At 40.1% G+C, this 21,486-nt stretch overlaps 1 protein-coding gene across 1 annotated transcript in view; it reads right to left on the reverse strand.

Annotated features, from left to right (window-relative positions):
• The window catches only part of SYNE1 (spectrin repeat containing nuclear envelope protein 1), a 286,452-nt gene that overhangs the window by 132,651 nt on the left and 132,315 nt on the right, over positions 1-21,486 (reverse strand). The window contains 17 exon segments of the mRNA XM_033144021.1: positions 48-2,208; positions 3,931-4,196; positions 5,758-5,934; positions 7,076-7,201; positions 9,354-9,500; positions 10,197-10,373; positions 10,475-10,642; positions 11,778-11,930; positions 12,146-12,472; positions 12,742-12,912; positions 13,805-13,960; positions 15,398-15,715; positions 16,700-16,864; positions 17,338-17,481; positions 17,912-18,065; positions 19,772-19,944; positions 20,352-20,516. Of these exon segments, the coding sequence (XP_032999912.1) occupies positions 48-2,208; positions 3,931-4,196; positions 5,758-5,934; positions 7,076-7,201; positions 9,354-9,500; positions 10,197-10,373; positions 10,475-10,642; positions 11,778-11,930; positions 12,146-12,472; positions 12,742-12,912; positions 13,805-13,960; positions 15,398-15,715; positions 16,700-16,864; positions 17,338-17,481; positions 17,912-18,065; positions 19,772-19,944; positions 20,352-20,516 (5,148 nt within the window).

A 21,486-nucleotide genomic window follows, 5' to 3' on the forward strand; every position in this document is an offset into this window, starting at 1 on the left:
GTTGGTAACAAAATTAAAAAAATTAAAGGAAGGCAAGATTCACTGACCTGCCGCTTGTGTATTGCTTCTTTCACTTCACCATCAAGTTCAGAGAGTTCGGCAAGACTATTTTCCAAGTCAGCAGGTATCAGTTCTTTGGCCTTTGTATACTTCTCCTTTTCTTTACTGCTTAGTGCTCCCATTATCCTTAGGCTGGACTGAACTTCTTCCTGCTGAATCTGAACTTTACGGATCTCTTCCTGGATAATGTTCAGCTTTAAATCAATACTCAGTTGATCATTCAATTCTGCCTTAACGTGCCTCAGCCAATCAAGGGAGCGACAGATTTCAGTTTGGAAATCTATGCTTTGCACCAGTCTGTTTTCACACTCTATCACAGTATCACCAATGGCAGTTTGCAATGTCTTCAGCATCTCCTGCCAAGTTCGCACCTGATGATTTGCTGCTTCATGCACAGATGGGTCAAGTTGGGAGGAAAGCATCTCAAGATGTTCAGCTATGCGTTTCAAAAGGATCCCAGCATCCTGCAGACTGCCAGCCAAGGAATGGTATATTTTCAGTTTTTCCTCTGCTGGGAGTGTTTGTTCATTAACTTTTGCTTGTTGTTCTTTTACAGAATTTAGCTGCGTCTCAAGTTGCTTACACATTTCTTCATGTTCTTGATATGCTTCGATCATATCTTCCAACTGGTTTACTTTCTGTTCTATTTGCCTTTTTAGTTTGTGATACAAGGTAGTAAGCAGCAGCATCTCCTCTGGTAGCCATGGTTGCCCAGTGCTCCGAAATGCTTCCTTCTTCTGGTTTAATTCATCAACTGCAGCACCAAGGTTTATTACTTCAGCCAGGATGCTTCTGTAATCTTGCTGGAGTGACACAGCTTCTTTGGCTAAGAGGGTAAAAGGGGCCTTATGCTGGCTTACTAGTTGATCTTCCAGTTCAGACAGAGCCTTTGTTGTCAATTCAATTAACGATGCATATTCATTACGGGCCAAGATTGCTTCTTGGACTTTACAGAATTTGTCCTTAGCCAGAGCAACAATCACACTAAATTGTTGAGGCAAGCCATTCAGCTTTTCATCAAGATAAGAACGATCCATTTCATTGAGTGATGGCAAGATTTCCTGGCCATCTCTTTGCAATGTCAACAGAAGATTTTCATATTCAGAGCACTGCTCAAGAATTTGATGATACTTTGCTAGCTGGGAATAAAGTTCAGAATTGCTGTTCATTAAATTGATCTCTGGGAATGAAACAATATCAGATTGCTTAAGCCAATGACATAATTTATCCAAATCTTCCTTGAAATATTTTCTAGAAACCATATGTTTCTCCAGTTCTATTAGTCGCTGGCTACATTTTTGCAAAATAGTGTCATACATGTTCTGTAGCTCTTGCAGTTTCTCTAACACTTCACTCTTCTCTTGCTCTGTTGTTTCCTTCATTAATGTCCTACCTTGAGACCACAGGGCAGATATTTCACTCTGGTAGGCCTTAAGGCTGGCTTGTGTACTCTTACAAACCCGGATCTGTTTGCTTACATCTTCTGGTAGCAAACAAATATGCTCATAGAACATTACCTTTTTCTCATGTTGTTGAATGTGATTCATTGCTTGAAAGGCTGCCAGGAGGAATTGAGTCCTTTCAGATAATGCCTTATTCAGGTGCTTTCTCCTCTGACCAACCAAATCGCTAAGGCAATCCACGTGATTTTCAGCATCTGATACGCATTTCTGGAGCACCTGCCTTTCATTAAGCCCCAAATTAGTCATCACCCTACTGGCATCCTTTGTAAGTGCTTTCAAAACAAGTTGTTTGGCTTCCACTTCACTGCAAATGGTGAGATGATCCATGAGGAAGTTCTGAGCCAGCTCAGGTGGTGGACTGTGTTTGAGAGCTTCAGAGATGCTAGGTTGCTGCTCTTCTGCCCATTCCATTAATTCTTGAAGTTTAGTCTGCACCATACTCAGCTCTTCTAATGTGGTGATAGACAGCTGAATTTTCCTCTTGATAAGGTCCTCTAGCTGGATCCAGCGCTGCTCAAAGTGTCCTGTCTGCTCTTTTACTAACTCTCTGTCATCCAGATTTAGATGTTCTGTTATTTTCTGCTTCTGATCCTTCAAGTCTTCAAGAGCAAATCGTCTTTCCTGCAGAGCCAATGCTAGCTTTTTCAAAGCCTCAAGATGGGTAGTGGTACTTTCAGCATCCGATCTGTTAAAAACAAGTAAATTAAGAGGACAACTCAATACAAACAATAGCACAGACATTGGGGGGGGGGGTGCTTGAGAAATGTGGAAATCTGAAGCATTCTTTCATTCCCTAAGGGCATTAGAGATTTAAAAATCATATGTAAAGCAATCATTGCTAAACACACCACCACTGCAAAATTTTGTATAGCTGGAGATGTCACTGGAGTGCATAGGTCTTTGCCTCCAAATATGAACCCCGGTAACTCATTAACACTCACCTCAAATACAAGATAAGCATTGCAGTCCCCCATGTTCTTCTGTTGGGTTATAGTCCAAATATGTCATCTCCTCTCATCCATCCAGTCACCCACCCACCATTCTACCTGCTCACCTTGACACCTGCTTAGCCTTCTGCTGCTCTGGCAATGGTGGGAGGAAGAAATGCCAGTATCATATTGCTCCTCCTCCCTTGCTCTACCTGGCTCTGCTACAGCAGCAAGACAAGAGCAGATACCACTCTGAATTGTAGCTTGAGGGGACTGGAACTTTATAAATAGTTGGAAGGTGGGATGGAGAGAGGAAGATTGAAGATATGCAGATGAAGATATTTTTAATATATATCTCAAAAAGGCTTCAAAAGGTAATGTTTTTCTGAGAGTTCTCTATAAAAAGGTAAAGATACTCCTGACTGATAGGTCCAGTCGCGGACGACTCTGGGGTTGCACGCTCTCACCTTGCTCTATAGGCCAAGGGAGCCGGCGTTTGTCCGCAGACAGCTTCCGGGTCATGTGACCAGCATGACTAAGCCACTTCTGGCGAACCAGAGCAGTGCACGGAAACACTGCTTACCCTCCCGCCGGAGCCGTACCTATTTATCTACTTGTACTTTGATGTGCTTTCGAACTGCTAGGTGGGCAGGAACTGGGACTGAGCAACGGGAGCTCACCCCATCGGGGATTCGTGACCTTCTGGTCGGCAAGCCCTAGGGTCAGTGGTTTAGACCACAGTGCCACCCACTGTTCTCTATGGAACCTTGTAAAAAGTGAATTACAATGTGAACTTGGAGAGGAGTTCACCCATCTGGGTACACTATCCTTTTAATCATTTCAGCAAACCTTTGAGGCATACTGTTAACTTAAAAGCATCTACACACACTGCCAGCCCTTCAATCTGAAATGTGCCAATATCTCCTATTACTGTAACATTGCCCTGACCCTATTGTGTCCACAAGCAGTGCAAGCTCAGTCTTGACTTTCTCATTCTCTTCTTCCTTTTTCATAGTTGGTCCTGAAGGAGAGAGGGACTTATGGAGGCATTTAAAAAAACAAAACACACAAAACACTCAGGTAGGGGGATATGAGTGTGGAGGCTGTAGAAGGGTTGATGCTCAATACTAGAGCACATGTTTTGCATGAATAAAGTCCCAGACCCAATCCTTATCGTATTCAGTGACGAAGATCCTAGGGTAGCAGGTCTAGCAAAAGTCTTTATCTAAGCCCTTGGAGAACTACTTCCAATTAGCACAGACAATACTGAACTAAATAGACCAAAAGAGCTCAATATAGTTCCAAAAGTACAAGAGCCACATTTACAACAGAATAGATTTAAAACCAGAAAAGCATAATGACAATTCCAAATATTCATGTGAATATAGTTCTATACTCTAATGAGAAGTGATCACCTTAGCAATGTTTGTATCAAAGAAGTGTTACAGATGTTCTTAACTCAACCCACGAGTCCCTACCTTGCCAAGTTGTCCCATTCTTGTGTAAACTTTTCCAAAAAGACTTCTACTACATTTAGGCGGTCATGATAATCCTTTGTCCTCTGAAGATCTTCCTCCCTGTGTAGGAGTACATTACTTGTTTGAAGGCAAAGGTCCAACCAATGGTTGCTCAAGCGTCCTACTTCCTTGTGCTCTGGTGACTCCTGTCCTTGGGTTAGTTTGCTCACCTTTTCAGTCACAGCCGTCAAAGCTGTCTGTTTAGACTGCAGCTTCTGACTGAACTCCTGTATGAGGAGAAGATACAAAAAGGAAAATGGTAATGAATTAACAACCTGAGAACTAAATGAGAATGTTTAATGCATTCTATTTAGGCTGTATCACAAAGACATATAGAAGACAGATAATTATTCTTCTGTTTCATGAGATGTCAAGATTTCTGTTTTGACAATTCATGGGGAACAAAGAAGTAAGAGCTTTTTCAGATGGCAAATCTTCCTTCCAGATTCAGAATGAAAGCTGACAAAGGATCCAACAGCTCCCTTTACCTCTTCCTTACACTGTTAGAAGGGAAACTAACTCTTCCTTGTCCTGTTTTCTGTATAATGTCCCACGAAGAAGGCAAACTGAGCCAGATCTGTGTTGGAAAGCCTTAGGTAGAAATTCCAATAGCTCCTTTTTTAGAGGCAAACTATATGCTATATGCAAATGTATGTAACAAGACTACCAACAGTCTTTTTCTTTAAAATAAGCTGCTCCGGTGAGGGTTTGGGGTACCCAGACCCTCTTTCCCTGCTTAGTGTTTCTTTGCTCCAAAAAACCCCTTGAGCAGCTTTCCCACTGGATTCTCACACAGTTCAGAGCAAACACAGCTTTGGAATCTCACGGGTAGAAAAGCTGCTTAGGGTAGTTGATTTGGAGCAGGGAAGAAGCAGGTGAGGAAAATGTTATGCACTCTCTTCCCACCAATTCTCTATTCTAAATGCCCCTTCCCTGAAGCTACTTTTTTCTTTTTAAAAATGACTCATGTTCTTTAAAAATGTAGGATTAAATTTACTACAGTTTTCTATTATGGGTTAAATGCAGCAAATTCCACATCAGAAATATGTGCAGAGGAGCTATATGGTCACACAGGCTTGCTCTGTCTATCAGCACTGCTGTGTCCCATCATCTTACTCTTCCAATGAATGTCCATTTCATGTTGATCAGAAAGGGTTCCCCCTGGATACAGATGATTTGGGTCTCTCTTCAAATGTATGAGCTGTGAGGAGAACTTTTTCTGATCAATAGGAAATGGTTGTTTGTAAGTGACAGCAGCATATGGCAAAGGTGGCAGGCAGGACTGGCCCATGCCGCCCCACAGCCTCCTTCATGTATATACTTATTATGTGGAGTGGATGATGTGTTCTCCCTTAATGTACTGTATCAACCTGGCATTTTGAGATAACCTGGAGACTGTTTTACCCACGCACAGAATGTATTTTGCAAATTCAGGAAAACTCTGCCATTACATGCTTCTCTAAAATAACTAATCAATTTCAGAGGAAAATGTCTTTATTTTGCCAGCTGAAGGTAGTTGTCTACCAAACCTAAGTGGCCTATATCAGTTTCCTGGATTATGGTTGATTTTTCAGAAATGAAGTCAACTGTATAACTCAAAAGGGCATTCCAGCTCTAACATACCATAGCGTAAACACATAAAGTGCCACTCCTGCCCACATTCTTTCTGCATACCTGCACTTCTTCCGGAGAAATATATAACAGTCAAACAGAGTCAAGTATATGTAAACATAAGAATAAAAATAAACCACAGATTTCTCTTTTATTTGAATGGAAGCTGCCCCTTACCTTCACCTGCAACACCATATTCTGAGCAATGTTTATTTCCAGCTCTGCCCCTCGCCTCTTCATATTCTGCAGTTGCTGATCTGCATCCTGAAAACATATCCAAAGCTCTGCCTTCATTTGCTTTATTTCCTCCCAGCCCTGAGCAAGGTACTGTGAGTTCATTATCCGATCCTCAATCTGAAAAATATGTGGGAGCGTAGCAGGAACATTTTAATGCAATTCTTTATGAGCTGTCTTAAGATGTACACTACCTCTTTATGTAGGGCAGACTCTTGCAATAGATTTACAGCAGGGGGTGGGGATGGGCCACAGAGATAGCGGATAAAGGAAGCTTGCATAAGTCTCTAGGATCCAGAATGACTTAACCCTGTGAAATTTCAAAACCAATATGACCATAGCATGGGAACACTCCACTCATTAAATAATTTTATTAAAATTAAGGATAGAAACAGATAACATTGATTGAACTTTAAAGTTTTGCCTCTCTTTCTAGAGGCTTTGAAAAAATTGTCAGCAGTACCTGTTTGTTTGGACTATAGTTTATAGATGGCCTGGATTTGTATGATTTTGCTTTCTGGGAAGAAGAGTCAATCTGAATGTTTCCAGATGGTACGGGTCACTGCTGAACAGTTTTTGTGTATAATTTATTTGTCAACAATAAATATTCTATGTACTATGAGCAAAATTTCTTACTATGGAAATATCATTCAGAACGTTTTTTAAAAACAACAACAACCCGATTTGTTTGCACTGTATGTGCATAAATGAATGTATTTGTTATACTTTAAAGTTAATATGGCTGCTCTGTCATAGGACAGAGAATTTAATAATGAAATGGAAAAGTCAATGTATCCATTAGGATTCCTACTCCTAATGTGCAACTGCAATTGCAGTTTTGTTGCATGGCAGATTTCTGCCTCCAAAAATATTAGAAATTTTGTTTTCATCAGTGTAATCTGTCAATAGGTTTTACTTTACCCTGTCACATCTTTTATGTAGCAATGAAGAAAGCATTAAATATGCAAACTCACTCTGAAATGTTGCAATACTCTGCAGTAAAATAAAGGCCTGACTTCTTAAAATAATACTGATATATTTTAAACGTTGCTAGTCTATTTATTTACCTGCTATAAAGATATACCACTTATTGTTTTCTAGGTATTACTGCATCACTTGGTATGCTATTGATGCATATCTTTCAGATGAAAATCGAAATAGCTTCTTCAAACTGCTGTTACCTAATATGACCCTTGTGACACAGTAAGACAATTGCACCTCTAAGAAGGATTAGAGGAGGTTGCCACAGTTTATCCCATACCGTTTGCTTTGTCAGCTGGATGTCTGTTGCTGCATTTTTCACTGTGCTGTCTGATAAATCACACATAGAGCACAAAAGATCCAAATAGGTGCTTGCTTGCTCCTGCAGGGCTCTGAAATGCTTAACCTAAAAAGAGTAAGAAAAGTTTTGCATGAGAACATATTTTCACATTTCAGCAAAAAAGCTTTCATTTATACAATAGTCTGATGAACTGAAAACAGGACAGAATCATCATGGTTATTTTTGTTACAAACTATTCAGAAAGGGGTAGAAATAATGAATAACAAAGATGCAACACATCTGCAAAGCATGCAATTATCCATCCAATCGTCAACTTGTTTCACTATATTAATGCATGCTAATATTTAAGTTTATATTTAACTTCCCCCCCCCCCCAAAACAAAATATCTGTTAGGCTTCTTGAGATCTGACTGAAAGCTGTGTCCAGACAAACTGACTTCATGAAACAAAAACAGGACAAGATTCTGGTTCTTGAAGAATTAACAATAGGGGATTGGCTGTCTAGACCAACTAATTACTGTCCATCTGAACAGATTCATCAATGTCTGGCTTCTAATTTCTTAATCCAGCCTAGTCTTAATAATATTACAACCTCAAGTAGCAGCTTTTCAAGGGCATGCTCTGCAAGATATATACTCCTTCATCAATGGAATATACTACTTTATTTTTTAAAGTAGCATTACAATTTGGGGATGATAAATCTTATTGAGGACACCGCTAGAATTCCTCATTCTGGACTCACCATGCTGAACACTTACATAGGATTTTTCAATGGCTCAAGATACACTTGAGAAATCTGGAGAATAATAAGTAGATATAGGATTGTATCTTAAAGCGGCTCCAAAATGCACATTTGGACTTGTTCATTTTGACTTTAAAGTCTTTAGGGACTATTTTTTTTTTTTGTATAGTGATGCAAAGTAAATCTTTTGAACATTAAAAACATTTATTTGAAATTCACGCTGCAATGATACAGAAAGGCGTTACCAAACAATTTCTGCTTGAGATAGCAAAACAGGTTGAACCGCATTTGGAATACAGGGTACAGTTCTGGCCGCCTCAATTCAACCTGGGAGGATTAAAGGGCCTGGGGGAGGATAGCATCAAAGCAAGTCCCTAGCTCAGGTGAGGCCCTGCCTGGCCAGAACCCCTCCCCCAGTTGCCAACTGCGATCCTGGATGTTTGGCCCACACCAGGGACCAGCACTACTCAACTCCCCAACTGGAATGATGAACCGATCCTAATTCTATTGCTATGCCATCCCTGCTTACCTACTGTATAATCCAGGCATAGGCAAACTCGGCCCTCCAGATGTTTTGGGACTACAACTCCCACAATCCCTAGCTAACAGGACCAGTGGTCAGGGATGATGGGAATTGTAGTCCCAAAACATCTGGAGGGCCGAGTTTGCCTGTGCCTGGTATAATCAATAATGCTGTGGCCTAATTTCACCCAACACTGTTGTCTACCATGCATCATTCCCACTCACTGCACCTATGAACTACAAAACTGTGACTGCTTGATCAAAACTACGCACTGTGTTAAGTAGTACTTTCTTTTGCCTGTCCTGAATCTTCCAACAAATCCAATATATCTAACGTTCCAAACTCCAGTATATCTATAAACCAGAAACAACCACCATCATGGAAAAAACAATATCACTGAGTGTCCGTTCTTTAAACAAGTATCTGATTTCTTTTTAAAATTCATGGTACAATGCTTAAAGACACATGACCACGATAAATTTCTCCACATTAGTAAGTTCTTCCAAGATCAATTTGACTGCACAGAGAAAAGAAACTCTGAACCCCACAAACCACTGGTAGGTCACAGAAAGGATTGATCCCAACCAGGCTTTTCAGGGGTGCAGCCTCTTCCCCCCTCCCCTTCCCCTTCCCCTGGGCTAGCATCCTATCAGCGTCTGTGGGTGTTAAATTGGGGTGGGGGAGGCAGGGGTGTATTTTTGTCTGGGGGATGGCAGGATGGGGAATATTGTATGGGGAGGGAAGACAGCAATTCTTCTCTGACACAGGTTTTAATATGAGTTGGAGAATATTGTCACTTGACAATCTTGGCTCTCCTTTAAGGTGGACTTTTACAAGCTCCCAAAGCTCTGCTATGAGTCCCAACTAGGGATTGTTGCTGGAACCCCTAATGAACATACCTATTTTCTGTTTAATTATGCACACATTTGGATTCAGCCATTTTGGTAAATACTCAAATGTTGATCAAATGTTTCAATATGGACTGTTCTTACCTGCTTAACAGCATCTGCCATGCTGAAAGGCGGACGAGGATTTGGCTTTAACTCTGGCCGAATGGCAGAGAGCCAAACTTTACATTGCTGGAGTGTGTCTTGATGGTTAACGTGTTTCTGGAGTTCATGCTCCAAACTCTGGTACACCTACAAAAAAAGCATGAATAAGTTGCCTAATATTTCTGATGTCATTATTGAAGATACAGTGGTACCTTGGGTTACAAACACCTCGGGTTACAAATACTTCGGGTTACAGACTCTGCTAACCCGGAAGTAGTACCTCGGGTTAAGAACTTTACCTCAGGATGAGAATAGAAATCGTGTGCCGGCGGCGTGGCGGCAGCAGGAGGCTCCGTTAGCTAAAGTGGTACCTCAGGTTAAGAATGGTTTCAGGTTAAGAACGGACCTCTGGAACGAATTAAGTTCGTAACCAGAGGTACCACTGTAAAATTTTTCCCAAGTTGACAGGCTGGCAGTAAACTGCTCATTTTACATATAAACTACCTAAAAAACTTTTTGTTATTTGGCCGTATGGAAATATTGCAAATAAGAAAAGAGACATAAGACTCCCAATAAACATATAATCTATATTAGCAATATAGATATTACTGTAGTTTTCAAAAATGAGTTTCTAATGACCTGTGTTCCAAAATAAGTTTCCGATTCAACTCTTAGATGAGATTTCTTCCATTTTCCTCCATCTGTAATTATGTTCAGTTTTCACTTCTTCAGATGCCCATTGTGTACCCTATTTGCTAGTATTTTGCATTATATTGCATGTTTTGTATTGCATCTAATAGATGATATATTACAATGACACCTACTAAACATACATGGACTTACCCTCTGAGTTGTGCTGCATATAGCTGAATAGCTATCCCTTGTTCCCTGCAGCTGGGTTTCTATATTTTGCTTAAATTTTGCTTGGAGATGCTCTGCACACTCATTTATCAAGTCATCTCCCTTGCTTTTAAGGCTGTTCAGGCGATCTTCAAATCCAGCAATCTCTTCCATCATTGCCTAAGAAAGTAGCATTCAAAACACCACAACATATTATCCACCTCATAAGGCCCACTACAACATACGAAAAAGGGGATTTGTTTCTGCTCATTTAGACCTACCTTGTGGTTGGCTAAATGTTGTGTTATAATTTCTAGATTAGTGTTCTCCATCAGGTCAGGAGTAACCAGCCTGCTAGACATCTGTAACAACCACTTTTCCACTTCTTGTAAGTCAGTGTTATATTCTTCATGCTGTTTCACTTTCACCTCCAAAATTGCAACATGAGCCTGCATGATCATAGAAACCAGTCACATTTCAAATAGAGTTCCAAATAATGCCCCCCCCCCAATACCAATTGTAAAAGCACGAAAATACATGTTTAACTTCGTATGAAAAAGTTTCATTTTTTGCCAGAACTTGTTTGTAATTACACCTGTGCCCTGGGAGAGGGATGTATGCACCTTTTCACAACACTGTCCTCAGCTCTCCACATGCATCGTTTCCTCAGGCTGCCTCAGTACCTATTTCCCCCTCTGCTCTTTTTAGAGTGATCACAGTCCATACAAAGTATCTTTTTATGATACACTGGCATAAAAGAAATACTTTAAAAATCTAATCTAAAAAGAAACAAGAGCAGAGAGAAAGATGATGTTTTGAAATGTGTTTGTGGATCTGTACTGTGCTGTGCAATTTGCAGCTCTTTGCCAAAGAACAGAGCATTGTGCTGTAGATCTCTTTATATTGGCCAAGTGCTTGGAAATTACCACTTTAAAACAGGCAATCTGCAGCATAATGCACTAATTGACTAGAGAACAAGAGGAACAACAAACATGCACATGAAAGCTCATACCAAGAACAAACTTAGTTGGTCTCCAAGGTGCTACTGGAAGGAATTTATTTATTTATTATTTTATTTTAATCTTTCTTTGTGTGCCGCCCCACCTGCAAAAATTACTCGTCTAGTCACCTACTTCCCACACCCAACAGGAAAGCTCTGCAAATTTAATAACATTTCATTAGAGTAAGTTATTTGTGGACTGCTGTCACCAGGTCATGGAGAGACCTTACTGCAGGCAGCCTAGGTTTTAAGCCTAAATTCACCTGTAGAAATAATTATTACCATCATACAGCAGAAAACATGGCTTATATAGAGCCATGGCTTATATTCCATGTAGCACGAAGGCTAACATTTCTTCAGCACAAGGATTTGCCTTGCACAATGGAACCTTAATCCGCTTCCTGCCCCCACCCCCACCCCTTAATCTGTTCCAGGAGTTCTCTCAACCTTCCAAAGCAAATTTGGGGATGTCATGGGATATGTACAGGCAATGAATAGGGGAATTCCCACTGCAGTTATGAGTATCCTTGTGCTGGCTTCTCCTAGTGCACTGGGTTAGCTGAATAAGACCCTTGTTATTTTACCTTTGCTGTGCTGCAGAGCTCCTGGTATTCAGTTTGAAGTTTCTGAATGTTCTCTGCCAAATTAACATCACACACTAGCTCAAGAAGGCATTTTCCTTTTTCTGTCACAGATTTTATTGAAGGCTCATGGGAAAACACTGTTTGTTGAATTGACTAAAATGAAAAATAAAGTTAAACTGTGCTTCAAAACGAATACAGGATTTATATATAATACACAACACATAGAGTATCATTATTTTCTTGTGCTGAGAAAGAACCCATTTAAAAATGTGATGCGAAGTCATCCTTAAAACATGGGAAACTCACAAGCAAGTTACATTTTCCGGCTCAAGACTTCACTCATTTTGTAGCTCACAATATTTATTTACCTTATATTTGGATAACTGTGCCTTTTTCTCATATAATTCCATTTTGGGATCCACTGTGGTATGTAGTACAATCTCATACTCTGACAGCCACTGAGTCTGTACTTTGTACTTATCTAAGAATTCCTTTGTCAAGTGGAGACATTTCTCTAAGGTTGTGTGTTCTTTCCTGATAGAGCTGGTCATCTCATCAAGTTGCTCCACACAATCATTGATCTCTTTCTTTAACTGTTCCCCTTCATTTGCCTCCATGTACTTAATAGCTTTCTCTCCTTTTTCACGTGCAGATTTCAGTAAATTATGACCCACATCCATGTCACTCATGAGATCCTGTAAGAAGAAAATATGGACAGTGTATATTTTGGCCTGCGACTGAAGAGTAAACTACTTCTGCAGATTCAGTTTTATTCCTACTGCTGAACATCAGGTGCTTGGTGAATAAATTTTTATTTAATCAGTCGTTCTGAGTGAGCTTTTTCTTTTATTATGGTCAATTGTAACTGATTTAAGCTTTCTTATCTTTTGCAACCTCATTGTGCACTGCTGGTAAAATACGTGTTGTTTTAAATTGCTGTACCAGTGTCATATGCAAACTATACCTCAAGCTTCTGCATTTTCTTCTCCATTGCTGCTTTATCTACAACATCAGACTTCGTCACAGCATTTCTGAATTTCCTAAGAGTAGCTCCAAACCATTCCTTGTAAGCAGCGAAGCACACTTCAGATTCATCCATACTTCGAATTTCCTCTTCAAGGAATTTTATTTGCTCCTGCAAGCAAATTTTAAACAGGACTCAATATTGACTATTTATCATCTCTTTCCATTTCTTGCATCTCTTTTAGTAACTAAAAAATACATTGTTTATAAATAAAACAGATCAGGAGAGGTACTTACTTTCTCCCAGTACGTTTCCGAGCACAATTCAAAGTGTTGGTGCTGACCTTTAAAGTCCTAAACGGCCTCAGTCCTGTATACCTGAAGGAGCGTCTCCACCCCCATCGTTCAGCACCGAGGGCCTTCTGGCGGTTCCCTCACTGCGAGAAGTGAGGTTACAGGGAACCAGGCAGAGGGCCTTCTCGGTAGTGGCGCCTGCCCTGTGGAATGCCCTCCCAACAGATGTCAAGGCAATAAGCAACTACCTTACTTTTAAAAGACACCTGAAGACAGCCCTGTTTAGGGAAGTTTTTAATGTTTAATGCTGTATTGTGTTTTTAATATTTGGTTGGGAGCCACCCTGAGTGGCTGGGGAAACTCAACCAGATGGGTGGGGTATAAATGATAATAATAATAATAATAATAATTATTATTTCTGACTACTACCAGATCATTCCCACACAAATACCAAGCTTATTGGTCTACTCCAAGTGCCTATAGGAAAACAGAACCTTCTGTGTGCTTCTGTGGATAATATAAGCTTCCTTATTTCTTTATTTCCATGTGTTGGAGGAGCAGCAAGGCTACTCTGCTAGCCCTGCCTCTAATATTATCCCTATCCTCATATGGATATATCAGAAAGGAAACGCTACATCTAGAAGATAGAATGGGACTGGAAGAGACCATTAAAATTGGTGGCAGCTTTAAAATTAAATGGACTGAAGGACTCCTAAACTGCAATTAGGACTGTCTATATGTGAACCAGTTGGCAGATTTTTATAACTCACCAGTACTTGAAGAACTAGAGCTTGGTACTGAGAGGCAAGGTAGGTTGCTTGCCTTCCCATCCTACTAGAAGTATGACTCTCCTCCAGAATTTGCTGGGCTAACAAGCCAACTTCTTCAACTTCATCTTTATAGACTGTTATCTCCTCGTGCCATTTCTGTGGAAAAGAAAAATATTAATTTTTATAATATTACAGAAGTGACAAAAATGTGTTTTAGGAACTATTAAAATGAAAACAGAAGATTGGAACCTCTCTTTATGAAATAAACAATTATAAGCATGGCGTTTTAAACACAGAGCACTTATACCGTATTATTTTTGTGCAACAGAAAAAGAACACTGAAATAATGAAGCCCAATCCTAAACAATGATTCAGATTAATGTTCCACTACTGGGTGACATACAAGAATATGTTGATGTGCTTTCTTTGCAGATTTATGTTTATGTGTACTCACTTTCCATTCAACTACCAATTACATATCCTACACATAAACGTACACACTTAATCTCCTTCCTCACATGATCATAGATTGTTCTGCTGACTCAGTCACACACAGAGAGACAGGTCACAGATCCCATTATTTTGTGCCTATGCATACATTTACACAATTCACTGATAAGCACTGTTTCATGTCTTCTGTACTCTTCTGCACCAGAAACACATAACCAGTCTATCACTAAGCTCCAATCTATCCATGTATCCCAACTAAAAGTACACAATCAATCCCAGCAAGTACCTCCACAAGGAAAGCCTTTACAGTAAACAAAGGCCACCACCTCCCTTATATTTATTCTGAACTCAGTGGTAGAGCAACTAGGGAGAGCAACTTGGGAAGTGGGTGGCGCTGTGGTCTAAACCACTGAGCCTCTTGGGCTTGCTGATCCAAAGGTCGGTGGTTCAAATCTGCTAAATGGGGTGAGCTCCCATTGTTCTATCCCAGCTTCTGCAAAGCTAGTAGTTTGAAAGGACGCCAGTGCAAGTAGATAAATAGGTACCATTGCGGTGGAAAGGTAAACGGCATTTCCATGCACTCTGGTTTCTGTCATGGTGTTCCGTTGCACCAGAAGCTGTTTGGTCATGCTGGTGACATGTCCCAGAAAGCTGTCTCTGGACAAACGCCAGCTCCTTTGGCCTGAAGCGAGATGAGCACCATAACCCCATAGTCACCTTTGACTGGACTTAACCATCCAGGGGTTCTTTACCTTTACTTTTTTACCTAGTAGGCCAGAACAAGCTGAGTATTCTTATTCCAGCCAGGATTCACTAATATATTCCAGGGTACTTTATTATTTCATCTCTTTTTATAATGGTCAATCAGAGAAAGATACATCATTCACACATTGCAAGAATACTGGTGACCTGTGTTCAAACTGGAAACATTTGCATTTACATTTAGCCAAGAAATACCAAATAGTTGGCACAGGTAGAAATAAATGCCCAGCTTTCAGATGTACAAAATTACTTACTATGTCAGCACCTGGAACAAATTAGTTAGCAAGTTCATTGGCAGAACTGATGCAAATTAGCAGACTGCACATTCTAAATGTGAATCCAGGCCCATTATAAATTACCATCATCATATAACTTAATCACCTTCATTTGTTGTAGCTGCATTTCCTTTGTGGCTCTGTCAGACTGCCGCCCATTTCTGATGTTAACTTTCTCCTCCAGAGTTTTGAGCCACTCATCCACCTTCAGAAATTTGTCCTCCATCAGCCTCAGTCTGCTTAGGGTAGTGTTTAGTTGCATCCTGACCTCAGAAAGCTTGTGTTGATAGACTGTCCAGTCTTGACGTACAGACTCTAGTACTCTGTCTTCCAACTGGGGTATACCCCATGGGATTACTTCTTCCCTGACATGGAGTGCTGCATTAAGCAAGGCCTGTCCCTCAGCACAATGCATCTGTAATTCCTGAAAATGCAGAAAGATTAGCATTAATCATTCCATAATTCCGTACTGGGATTCTGTATTACAGTATAATCCCCTACATTCAGCTGGCATATATTTGAGACTGCATAAGTGCATTTCAAAGTTCTCACAAACATCAGTTTACAATGAACAGATTATCATATGAAATTTCATAATGTTTGCAACCAACACACATCATTGCCTGTAATAATGAACTTTGGTGGTTTTCATACCTATCAATATGGAAGCAAAATAGGGGTACCCAAAAATAAAATAGAGATTATAACATACTCCCTATGAATATAGAAGCATATCAGTTTGTAAATAAAAAGAAAAGTATTTTTTAAACTATACTCAGCTACCACCATCAAACAGCCTGATGAGGATCAACAGGCCTCCTTGATGTACAGTGTTTTGAGGTGTCAGATGAAAAAGAGAGAGAGCAAACAAGAAAAGGGAAACTTGGGACAAGAACAGTTCAGGAATGCTTTGATGGTGTTTCCTGCTTAGCAGGGGGTTGGACTGGATGGCCCTTGTGGTCTCTTCCAACTCTATGATTCTATGATCCAGTAAGAACAGAAAATTGGCCCACTCAAGGTTCCGATAATTTATAGGGATGCATGAGGATAGAGAAGATGCATGCAGTGAGGTTTAAAACTCCCCTCCCCACATTATACAAGGACATTTCAGGAAAAGGGAAGGAAAACACACACACACACACACACACACAAGCTAGCTAGCTATAATAAGCCCCCCCCCCCCAGTGCTGTATATCACAGCAGGGAAAGGCCTCAGTGGGATGGGAAAGAAGAATTCCCTTTTCCTTCCTCCTCTCAAACCCTAAACAAGAACACAAGGTTCCAGGTTGGCTAACACCCTGAACAGCAGCACTGTTCTTAGGGTATGGGGATACACTGCAGAAGTTACATTTTTTGTGCCACTTGTACTAAATGTTATTATTAGGGCAATACATATATAAAACTCTACCTGGAGCTTTCCAAGTGTTGCTTCATGTCTCTCTGCATCGCCTTCAAGATGCGACAAGCAGTTGAGTTTGTCCTGTTCTTTTTCTAGCCATGCTTCGAAGGCCTTCAGGTTTATTTGGTACTCTTGATGCAAGCGGGCCATTTCTTCAGCTTTAGTTATTGCCTCCTGTTGTTAGAAATAGCTCATTAGTGTTGAAGAGAGAAAGCTTCCCTGACACAGACCAAATATGTAGCGCGGCCTTCTTCAAACAGATGCCCTCCAAATGTCTTCAATGGACAGTAGTCAGTGTGGATAGTCATTCAAACAAATGAAGGACACCAGTGATGGAAAGCTAGTGCAATGTATAATAAAATAATAATATCTGATTTCTCTAACTTGCCTGGCTGTTTAAGTGGAAGATTACTTTGAATACTTAGGAAAGATATAACTGGGGAACAGATAAACTAAACACAGCTTTTGCATATAATTTGATTTACTCATAAATTAACTGGCATCAAAACTCAACAGTAATTTAAGATTATCAATGAAATTAAGCACACAAATTCCAAAATTCTATGAGCAAAGACACAAGAAAAGCTTTGCACATTTTCTTTAAATAACTCTAGAAAAAGTCCTAGAATTGTCAAGAGAAGCAATACCGTTATCCTGTCTTTGAGAAACTGGTATCTCTCTCGAAGGTCCTGAAGTTCAAGCTGAGTTACATAATGTTCAGTCATGCCCATGCCTTTGATTTCAATTGTCTCTAGCAGTGTGCTGTGACTAAACACTTCTTCCTTAAGTAACTGTGAAACAAAAATAGTGTTAACAACCTGACTAGAAATGTTCAGAAATGACAGTTGCTTCCATAATTTATCAAATATGAATGAAGTATGAAGCTGACAAGGAGTATAATAGAGTTATGCAGCTGTTAATTAAGCAATATCAAAAGCACAATTTTTATAAATTAAATACATGTTTAGAGTAATTAAGTTTTAATTAAGAACACAGGATGGGCATATCCTGAATATACATGCATAACCAACGTACACATCAGAGTCTTATTCCCCCCCCCCCAATAGCAGCCGTCTCACATTAAAGAAAAATTGCTTGACACAGTTTAGAAGTAGTTTATAATGTGTCATGAGAATGCGACTACTGTAAGAAGAATGTGGAGTTTTTGGCTGCATGTGTGGATGCTGCTACAATTTTTCTAAGAACGGGCTTTTCACAAACCTTAGATTTGCTGAGTGCAGAATTTTTCTCCCTAAGTTCAGCACACTGCCTTTCTGAAGCATTCATGATTGCTTCTATTTTATCCATCCAGTTAGTAAACTGCCGAACATCATCTTGATAACTTGTCCATTTAGAGAGTGCTCCTTCCAGCTGGCTGAAATGTCAATGAATATATGCACACACATTTAAGAAGTTAAAATAGGCCCATTTATTCAAACATGGACATTCCAGAATGAACTAACAACATAATGTATGCTTATAGCTTTATATATGTAGCAGCTGGAGAGTAGGCATTTATTCTGTGAACTGCCCAGAATTTTCTGTGAACTGCCTTGAGACTTCCAGGTATAGGGCAGTATATAAATTCAATTAACAACAACAACAACAACAACAACAACAACAACAACAACAACAACAACAGGCATTCTCATTCTGTTCTTCAGCCAAAGTAGGCTTCCAGAGCAGCTTACAAATGTCAGTGCCCTGAGACTTATAACCTAAAAGACACAAAAGGGAAAGGAATTTGGAGGAAGTGGATGACAGCAAACTCATGCACTGCTTTTAGCTGAGGCAGAAATCTAACATGGACTGTTTGGTCCAGCTGATTTATGGACAGGTTCTCATTCTTGTCTTGTTGAAAAGGAAAAATATATATATATGAAGTGATTATGGAATGCTAGAAATCGTTGCACTCCCATTAAGTCATGTTTCTACTAGCTCTTTGTCAGGGAACTGTCCCCGGCTCAGCACAGGGTGGTGGAAGGGCTCTCGGGATGCTACAGAGAGCCTCAGCCCCACCTGACCAGAAGCACCTCCTCGTCCAGCGGAGGGAGCGGCAGGCAGCTCAGGAGCTGGAGAGCCGAGGCTCTGGGGATGTTGGAGAGACCCTGCACTCCTCTCGCTCAGCGGGCGAGGAGTGAGACACGCTATTTCCGTTGCCCCAAGTACACAGAGGGGTGAAACGATAAGAGGGGAGGCGGAGATTTCATATACCAAAACTCTTAAGTTGGGGTCAGAACCGGAAGGGGCCACTCCCGGATTCTGCAGACAGTTGATACAGACATGCATGAACTTTTTAGCTCTGCACTGTACATAGTATGCACAATAAAACTACTAAAGAAACAGCTGGAGTTTTGCGTGGTTTCTCATGAGCAACCACCCAAGGACCTTACACTCTTTATGAAACTAATTAATGAACAAGGGACAAATTATGGTAGGTGTGATCCTTGATATTCAAATAATGACCAATTCTCTATTTTTTTTTTTAATTCGTTCACTATATCATTTAAACTGGAATACTCATAAAATTTACTAGGAAATAAAGCTCACAGAATTCACTATAATGTACTTCTGAGCTAACTTGTTTAGATTTGATAGCTGAGAAATTTCCCATGTCTAGTAATCCCCCAGAGTCTTAAATGGTTTTGAACTTCTATTGTTTTTTTTTTTAAAAGAGGAATTAGAATAACTAATGCAAAAGTTCTGAAAGTGGAAAGTATGGACTCAGCTTACGAATATAGACTCCACTTGCCCCAAATAGGCCAGTGTTAGAAAGGAACACTCAGGAAATGTCTGTGAGAAAATGGCACAATGATGGTTTACAAATTTAATTAAGCATCTATCTAAAGGTTCCTTATTCTGCAGTTATGGGTGGTATCCAACAAAGCACTTCTGCTAGTGCAAAGATTTCTGCTTCTGCAGTGGAACTTCCCTTCCCATTCCTCTTCCCATACACTCCTAAAATCTGGTCCAGAGAGTTTCACTGCAAAGCCAAAGGTCCTTGTAGAACCACTTCATTTGATACCAACCAGTATGTCCAACTGCACATAAGTTCCTTTTCAAAATCCTCACTCCTTTTACCTTTTACACTGGATACAAGCAGACAAAAGGGAAGCCCATGTGTCTTTAAGTGTTCTCAGCTGTTGTTCAATGACTGGCACTCCTTCTACTGAAGTGTTTTGCAAAACGGAGTCTCCTCTTGCTAGCACCATTTTCATTTGGATTTCTTTCTCCTGTTTCACCGACAGTAGTCCCTGTAAAACAAAAAGATTCAGTTTCCATCCTTGTCATTATGCTGTACTCCTTCCACAAAATTTAATTGCAAATCACCAAATTTAACTGCAAAATAAAGTATTCCACAGCACTACCATAGTTTCAGAAAAAAATGTCACAAAGGTAGAAGTGCAGTTTGTTTTCTCCATTAGGAAAAAGACACAGAGAATCCCTCCCTACTGTTTTTAGAACTGAGCCCTCACACTTGTTGCAATCCTACACGTAGAGCCAAAATACCTGATGTATGCAAGCAAGTGCAATTCTGCCAGATGGCCTATTTTTTCCCCAATGAAAAGATGTTTAAGGAGGAAGCAAGTAGAGAATTGGAAGGTGCATTTAACCATTTCCCCACTAGTTCTTTGGGGGGTGGGGACTCTCATTCACTTACCTCCAGCTTTGCCATTCTACTGTCCAGGGCATTTTTGTCCGCTGTGAGATGGCAGTAAGATTCTAGCACCTGAATTGCATCTGCCATCCAGTCCTGAAGCTCTTTCAGATCATGAGAGAACTGCTGGTGCTCTGCTACAATTCTGTCCATTCTGGATACCTTTTCCTTAAATTCATACAGATGTTAACATTACCAACCATTCAGATAATCTATCATTCCACTAGAGTTGAAAAAAACCAGAAAGGGAAATCTCAGAAAACTAAAGTCAGGATTAGCCACGGGCCAGAAAGTTAGATCGATGAACTGTCCAAATTTCTTTGCCTTTGAGATCCCCCTGTCTGTTCCAGCTTTGTGTCTTTACATAATGGATATGTACAGCACATGCATAATATGTACTCATAACCTATGACTGAAATACATACATTTCCTGCTGCATTTAAACTGAGTACATGTGGTACAACATTATAGCTATTCATAGGTCTCCATTGCATGTGCAAAACATTTTTAGAAGGGCATTTATACTTTTCATGCATTATATGTTTTTGTTAAGTATGTGAGGCATTTTGGTTGAAAGTTATGCTGGTGAACTAATTGTGCAATCTCCTGAGTAACCCTTTGGGAGCCCATGCTACTATATGAGCACTGCATGGGCCCCCAAATGAATCAGAGGTATTGTTAGGCAATACCTCTAATCACCATGAATAAAAAAGCCCACAATGTTTTATTTCCTTCAAAATAACATGAAAAGAACAACTGGTCTTATGTGAAATGTAGTTTTGAGAGTGGGGCATTGTATCCAATGGAATTGAATGGGTGTTCACCCTGTCATGAGACATGAACACCCATTCAATTCCACTGGATACGATGCCCCACGAAGTAAAACAGGGACTGTCTCTAAAAAAACTAGCTCTCCCCCCCCCCCAGTATAATTATTTATGGTGTTAAGTGGACTTGTTTCCATTTTCTTTAAATGCACTACCGCTGGGTGTGATGGTTTCTCCTTCTACAACCTTTTGGCAATATCTTACAACTGGCTATACCAGTTGCAGTACAGCCTTGGCCTGACTATGTCTTCTTGCATCTAGAAATCCTGAATCAACTTATACGCTTTATACTACTACTACTACTACTACTT

This window comes from Lacerta agilis, chromosome 3 (assembly GCF_009819535.1).
Source record: "Lacerta agilis isolate rLacAgi1 chromosome 3, rLacAgi1.pri, whole genome shotgun sequence".
Taxonomy (NCBI): domain Eukaryota; kingdom Metazoa; phylum Chordata; class Lepidosauria; order Squamata; family Lacertidae; genus Lacerta; species Lacerta agilis.